This window comes from Carlito syrichta, unplaced genomic scaffold (genome assembly GCF_000164805.1).
Source record: "Carlito syrichta isolate Samal-C Ts95f unplaced genomic scaffold, Tarsius_syrichta-2.0.1 Scaffold127328, whole genome shotgun sequence".
Lineage (NCBI taxonomy): Eukaryota > Metazoa > Chordata > Mammalia > Primates > Tarsiidae > Carlito > Carlito syrichta.
In genome coordinates this window covers 8,933-16,111 of record NW_007071424.1, presented here as the reverse complement: position 1 = coordinate 16,111, position 7,179 = coordinate 8,933, and the positions used below count along the sequence as shown (strand labels likewise).

At 42.9% G+C, this 7,179-nt stretch overlaps 1 protein-coding gene across 1 annotated transcript; it reads right to left on the bottom strand.

Annotated features, from left to right (window-relative positions):
* Window positions 1-10: 10 nt before the first annotated feature.
* On the bottom strand, window positions 11-1,730 carry LOC103250271 (GTPase IMAP family member 1-like; the record flags this gene model as incomplete). Its single annotated transcript, XM_008048869.1, has 2 exons — window positions 1,688-1,730; window positions 11-725 (listed from the first exon to the last, which is right to left on the bottom strand). Coding segments are annotated over exons 1-2 (758 nt in total), but the record flags the coding sequence as incomplete, so codon positions are not given.
* Window positions 1,731-7,179: the final 5,449 nt, after the last annotated feature.

Below are 7,179 nucleotides of genomic sequence, written 5' to 3'. Positions count from 1 at the left end.
TCCCTTGGGCCTCTGCACGCGGGCCGCCACCGTCTCCGCCACCCTCCGGAGTCTCTCCTCCGGGCTCGCCCAGTGCAGGGCCTGCGCCAGGTCGTACACCTCGTTGGTGTAGTGGGCGCCCCCGCGCTCCCTCACCAGGCCCTCCACCAGCCCCAGCAGCTCCTCCACCTGGGCCTCCTGCTCCCGGCCAGTGGCTCGGTTGTCAAAGGCGCAGACCCGCCCCTCGCACTCGGCCACCAGCTCCCGCAGGGCCTGGTTGTCGGTGCAGCGCACGTAATCCTGCAGAGAGCTCTCGCCCAGGTCCTCCTTCCTGGTGAAGACGACGACCACTCGCTTCAGGATGCCCTCCCCGAACATGTCCCGCACGGCCTTCACAGCCTGCTGGTCCTGGGCAGTGTACCGGCCCAGCTGGGTCACCAGGAGCAGGGCGTGGGGCCCGGGGGCAGAGAGCAGGTAGCAGCGACCTCTCTCCTCGTACTCGGGGTCTGTCTGGGGGATTTCGGAGCGGAAAATGTCTGGGGTGTCTGTGATTTCCACGTGCCACTTAGCCCTCTTCCGGCTGGCCGTGACGCAGGCTCTGGTCACGGGGGTGGGACTGAGTCTGGAGCAGAACTCTTGCTGTCCCAGGATGCTGTTTCCGGTGGCGCTCTTACCTGCGCCTGTTTTCCCCACCAGGATGAGCCGCAATGTGGGCCCCAGGAAGGACCGACTTTCCTCTTCTAAGCCTGTGGGACAACATATTTATAATCTTACATAAGTTAAAACAAGTTCAACTTTCCTTGGGAACTGGAATCTTTTTCTTTGAGAGAGAGAGAGAGAGAGAGAGAGAGAAAGGAAGAATAGAGATTTGAACTCCTGGGACTTTATCTGCATCTTTTTCTTCTGCATTTGAATTGTCTACATGCGCCTGCAGATGCTCCAACTATGGTAGAATATTTCAGGAAATGCTCCTTTAGAAATTCAGGCCATTACTTCATCTACATCATCTCTGGTCATCCACACACATGCAGGCCTGTTTCATATTCGACAGCCTCAATGGACTCTGCAATGTTCTCCCAGGTAAGGCAGTGGCATGTGGGGGAGGAGCATACTGATTGGTCGTGGAGAGTAATCTGGGGTCCCAGACACTGTGGTTTGAATTACTGCCCTACCATGTGCTATTTGTGTAACATTGGGGAAGTTGACTCATCTTAGTGTTAAACCTCTTCTGCAAAAGTGAGAATAACATAGGGTTGGTTTTTATAGGATTGTTGAGAAGGTTAGATGTCTCTTTTCTTCTTCCTTTTCTCCCTCCCTTTCCCACTCGTCTCTCTCTTAAACCTGCTGCCTAAAAAGAGTCCCCATTTAAACCCTCTATCATTGTTCTCTAAATATTCTATGTGATAAAGATTGTTCATGTTAGCTAGCATATGATTTGATAACCTCTGTATCTACTTCTGTGGAGAGCAGAGTAGGTTTATTACCCACAGTATATACTGCAGGAACCAAGGGGCAGGCTAGTCAAAGAACTTAATATCTCACAGCAGATACCCAGCTAAAATACAAATCTCAGGACTCTTGCTGTTTTTAACCTAGGGTCAAGACACCTCTGGGATTTTTTTCTATTTGGTCTTGAGTAATCCCCAGTCTTATTAAACTCAGCTCAGACCCAGGGGGACAAGCATGCGATACAGGAATATAGTCTTACCATAGACATTTTCTTCATCTATTGCCGTCTTTTGTCCTCCCATGCTTACCTGAAAGAGTCCAAAACACAATTTGTTTATTCATTTATTTATTCCTTAAATAGGCATCACCACCTACAGTGTTCAGACAAAGTCCAAAGAGCAAGTCACAGCACAGTGAAAAGACATGATTTCTGCCTGCGAGGATCTAAAAAAGAAAACTAGGTGTGTGTCTTTGGGAAGGGGACATGGCTACAGAGAAGACTAGTACATTTTGTCTGTTACAATAAATTGTTTGTCTTTCTTTAGAGGTAATAGCAGAATTTTAGAGAATAACATTGGAAGGGCCAGCATCCTGACTTTGAGTTGGAACAATACTGTGAGAACATTTGGTGAGCTTGGGTTTGTCTTTTCAGGGACTCCAAATGCAAAATAGCAGAGGGTAGGCTATAACATTTACTCCATGCCAAGGGGTAAGCTTTAGGTATTAATTTTTTCCAGGTAACTCTATATCTGTGGCATCCACTATAGATACGTATTAGATAAGTTTTTCCAGGGACTTCAGCACTAGGGAAACTTAGGTAAATCCTGAGAGCCAGAAAATTTACCCGGTGACTTAGGTCACTAAGTCCTTTGGGTAGTTGGTCTGGGAAACAAACAATAAGATGATTGGAATTTTTCTTTTGAAAATTTGAAAACAAACATATCTCCCAAGCAGATCTGGAGAGTCTTTGACTCTGCTCTCTTAAAGTCAAATAATTTATCTTGTTTAGATATGTCTAAATATGATCTCTGTGCTGGAAAGACTGGGATACTCCCTTTCAATTGCTGATGTTCTTACCCTTTCCACATATAAGGTGCTTAAAAAATAAAGTGATTATGCCGAATTCTAACATTGTTTAATACAATTAAATATTCCATGATCCAGTTTGCCTGATCACATGAGCAACAGAACACACATACACATCTCCCCTTATCTACTTCATCCACCTCATTTCCAGTTAATCCCCACCCAGTCAGCTACTTCACAAACAGCACATTTCAGGGATTTTCCTACTCATTCTGTGCTTCCCCTCCTATGCGTATTAATCATCTCTCACATTTCGATCTGCACCTCTCCATCCACATCAAACGCTGACTTTTTGTGTTTTCCACCCTGGTCATCCTAGATACCTGTGTTCTCTCCTATCAGCACCACACATGAGGGAAGAGCAGAGAGAGGTTAGCTGAATAACTTGTCTCTGGCCGAGGGACTTTTGAGAATGGGTTTCTGTTTCAGCGGGAACTCCTCTGCTACCTCTCCAAAGCCTTCAATAAAGTTTACTTCATGGGTGTTTTGTGATTACTTATTTTGCCTGTAAAAATCAGAACTCCCATAATTGACACCAGAGCAGAATTGAAGAAGTAGCCACAAGATTCAGAGCAAAGAATAAGAATTTAGCTGAAGCAAGAAGTCTTTGTCAAATATGAAAATGAGAAAGTGTGCAACAAAGAATCCACAGAACTCTTTGTATGCCATTGGAATTTTCCATATAGTTTAAAAAGGGGACTGAAATTATTTAAAATAGTTTTTTAGAGGCGAGTAAATGGCAACTGAAATCTGAGGTGACAAATGGCTATTAATTATTGAGGAATATAAATATATACAATCTCCTATTCTTTCTTTTTTTTGGAGTCAGGATCTTACTCTGTCACCCAGGCTGAAGTGCAGTAGCACTATCACGGCTTACCATAAACCTTGACCTCCTGGGCTGTTTTTCAGAATTACTTGAATATTTTTAAAAATTTACATTTTTAGACCCATCCTCAGAGATTCTGATTCATATATCAGATGTTTCTGATGTAGTCAGTCCACAACTCAGAGTTTGGGAATCAGTTTTTCCAAACCCTTTCATTGTACAGATGAGGAATTTGAGATGTTCCTGTTGCTGGGATAGGAGAAGCTTGAATTAGGGAGCAGATGTTTAAGAGACCATTAAAAGAAAGAGGTTGAAGACCAAGGTTCTAGTCCTGGATGTCTCCTCAGGACCCTCTACTGTAAACAGTGAGGAGGGAAGAGAGTTCAGATATACTTAGTCTTGTCACATTGTTACTCACTCTGAGGCTAGATTGCTTATGGGGCCACAGAAATATCTCTCATCTTTGCTGAATATGTAGCTTGAGAAATGTTTAATGCCCCCTAAACAATATTTTATTATTGGAAATAGTTCTAGCACACTCTTCTCTTACCATGTTGAGGGAGTGTGAAAGGAGACCGGTTTAACTCCTCAATAGAAGTATGCTCCAGATTTGAAGAAGATGCTCCTAAAAGTTCCTCTGAACTTGCTCTGCTTAAAAAACTGAAAGCATGATCTTGATTGTTCCAAATCTTGCTTACCCACATGGTAACTTAGAAAATGCAGGTGCTCAGGCAGTAAACACTCTCTAGAAAGCATGTTCTTTCTGGTTCTTACCCCCTCCAACCAGCTCCCAAGTTCATGCTCACCTTTCCTGGTGACAGGCTCTGAAGTTGGCTACAGGAGGCCCAGCTTGCGGCTTTCACTTTGCTTGTGAGTGCAGTGGACTCTTTCCCACTAGCATACAGAGGAAGTCAACTTACTTTAGAACTCAGGAAACTGAGGGTGGGCCCAATGAGGATGACTTAAAGAGACAGACACATACCACATTGAATTGTGGGTTGGCAACGTTTCTCTTACATGATCTACCTTCTGCTGTGACTAAAGTGTATGTGTCACCAGCAGGGCATCACGCTCTAAAATATCTTGCCATATCCTAAGAAGAAAAGGGCATTATACGCTCTGAGGCCTGACTCTACTTCTCGAATGGGTTACTACTACCTCCTTTTGCCTTCTAGAAAGGATTCAGCCTTTTGCCTTGAATGGTTACTGCCATTTTGCCTTCTAGAATGGGTTCAGCTGCCTTTTGCTCTTTAGGGACATCTCTCCCCCTACCTCCCATGAAATATATCTAGAGTGTCTCTTGTCTCAGAACAAAGAACATGACGGCTATTCTCATTAGTTGTACATTGATTGGTCATTTGTGTGGTCAGTGTCAGACCTGGATCTTGTCTGTTAGAAAAATACTGAAGTAAAATCTCATCATCCTCTTAGGAAGAAGGGCTTTCTCAGTGATTGAAGGACTTGAGGGCTAGTGGAGGATAAACACCTTTGTACCATCTGTAAATTAGTCTTATAAGGAGGCTTAGTCTAGTCACTTATATTGGTATCACCAATTCTAGTTATTCTATCTACTCTCAAGAGCATCATGAAGTTAGCAAAAGAGCCAATTACTGGGTGGTGAGGAAGCTACAAAAGGACTGGTTCCATGCCTTGTTAGATCACTAACCAGCTACGGGACCTCTCCTAACTCAGTTAAATTTTCTGGAGTTGACTGTCTCTCTATGTGGGGAAGAAGATAACCTGAGTTTTAGCCTACTGACTTGGATCTACTTTTTATCTCTTTCATGTCAGCCTTTTTTTTCTGGTAGGGAAGATACCCAACTCTCCCTTTTTCCAACTTTATTTGGGGGAGGAGTGCAAGTTTTTTGGATGACTGACATGTTCGATGTTTTCACTAAGCATTGCTGAGACAGGTGGGGCATCTAGGACACACAGCTTAAAGAGTTACTCAAGTGTGGACCCTGCAAGTGATGACCCTGGGAGTGAGTGCTTTCTTGAGAGTGAGATGCCTAGGATCCTCACTAGCCCATGTCCTAGCTCAAGCCATGTAGAGCATCTTTGAATTAGTCTTTGATACCTGACATGAACGTATCATAAAGATGCCTTTGGTGCCTCTTCAATAACCCCTTGCCATTTACTGTTTCCATGCATGTATATAGATTGTATCTTACTTCAACCATTTATAACTCTCTGTCTCAGGGTTTGTCTGCCTGCAAAGGTATGCTTAGGGCAACCTAATGTCAGAGCTAATGTCCCTAGGAGCAGACTTCAGTCAACTCAGAGTCAGTTTGGAGTTAGTGGATAAGCACCCCAGTTTCCCTGCTTATCAAATTGTCTGCTGCCTACCAAGTGAGAGACCTCTGTGGTATATTCTACACAAATCGCTGAGGTCCCTAACAGGACTGATACACAGTTGTCTATGGTAGGAACCTCCTTGTCATTGTATCCTGTGGTAAAATGCTCCTTAATGCAACCTGAGTTGGTTACTTTCCCTTCTCTATCTCATTTTCCCTTTCCTGTCTCACGTTCCCACTTCCCTATTGGCACTTTCTCAGTTCACCTTCCTATCCAAAAGTAACTCTTTCTGTCTTTGTTTTCCTCTATTTTCCTGTTAGCTTTTGATTATTTCTTACTGTCTCTGGGTTTTCTTTCCTATTGTGCACTGATACCATCAATTGTGCGAATCCAGATGAGGCCTAAAGCCTTGAGATGCTTGGATCTCAGAACTTTACCTATAACTGCTGCTTCCTCTCCACCCTATTCAACACTTTCTTTCTCTCTTTTCAGCACTTGCGTATTCACTGTTTTCTTATGTATCCTTATGAACCTAGATAAGATGATATAGAAAACAATAAATTCATAAATCTTAAAGAAACATTCTTCCTGAATAGACTTTCAATAATAAGGTCAAGCCTTCTAGGATCACTGTTCAGCCCTGGTGTCTTCCTTGTCTTTTCTTGATATGCCTAGAGCTCAACTATAAGCACACCGAAAGCCGCAAAGGAATAAGGAACCTCTCATGTGGTCCAAACAGCATCTCAGAAAAGGAGATTATAGGAAATAAACTCCTTCAATCCAATATCAATCATCTGAAGGACACTAGCCCCACTGTGCCCCAGCATAGGGAAACAATCTTTCCAGATTCTGCATTATTTTTTGTGGGCGGGGGTAGGGGAAGGGAGGGATTGTGGCAAAGTTACTTTTTATAAGTGTCAGCCAAATAGGTGGTATCTAGAGTTCAGTTTCACAGGAGACAAATCAGGGCAAATTTCTTAGTTTGGCAGCATGACATAAAAGGAGTTGGAAATTTGTAAGCCAAATCAGAAGTTAAATGTTGTGCATTTATCTTCAAATACCATGTATAATAGGACACTGAAGTCAAAGGTGGAAAAAATGCTCAGAACAAGAAATAGACAACTAAAGCAATAAACCTTGACTTGTACAAGACTCTGGGATGAGCTACAGTTAATAAAGGGCCAGGAGTCAGGACTGAACTGGAGGTGTATATGGAGAACATCAGCATGTCACGAAAAAGACAAATGAGGAAAATCATTCAGAGAAAATGTGTGTAGTATGAAGAAAAAAAGAACTGAAAACTGAACTCCAAAGACCTTTATAATTCTGGTACCAACAAGGAGAGAGTGGTGTAAATGTTATAGAAACAAGATGATAGCTGAAGAGTGTGTTATTATTAAAGACAAAGCTAAAAAAAGTTTGAAAACAAAAAGGGAAAAGATCAGCTAAAATGAGGGATTTTTTAAAATTTGGAGAATGATAGAAAAACCTTACCTTTCACACTGACAACTACAACCGAGAAGAATAAAAACATACCTCTC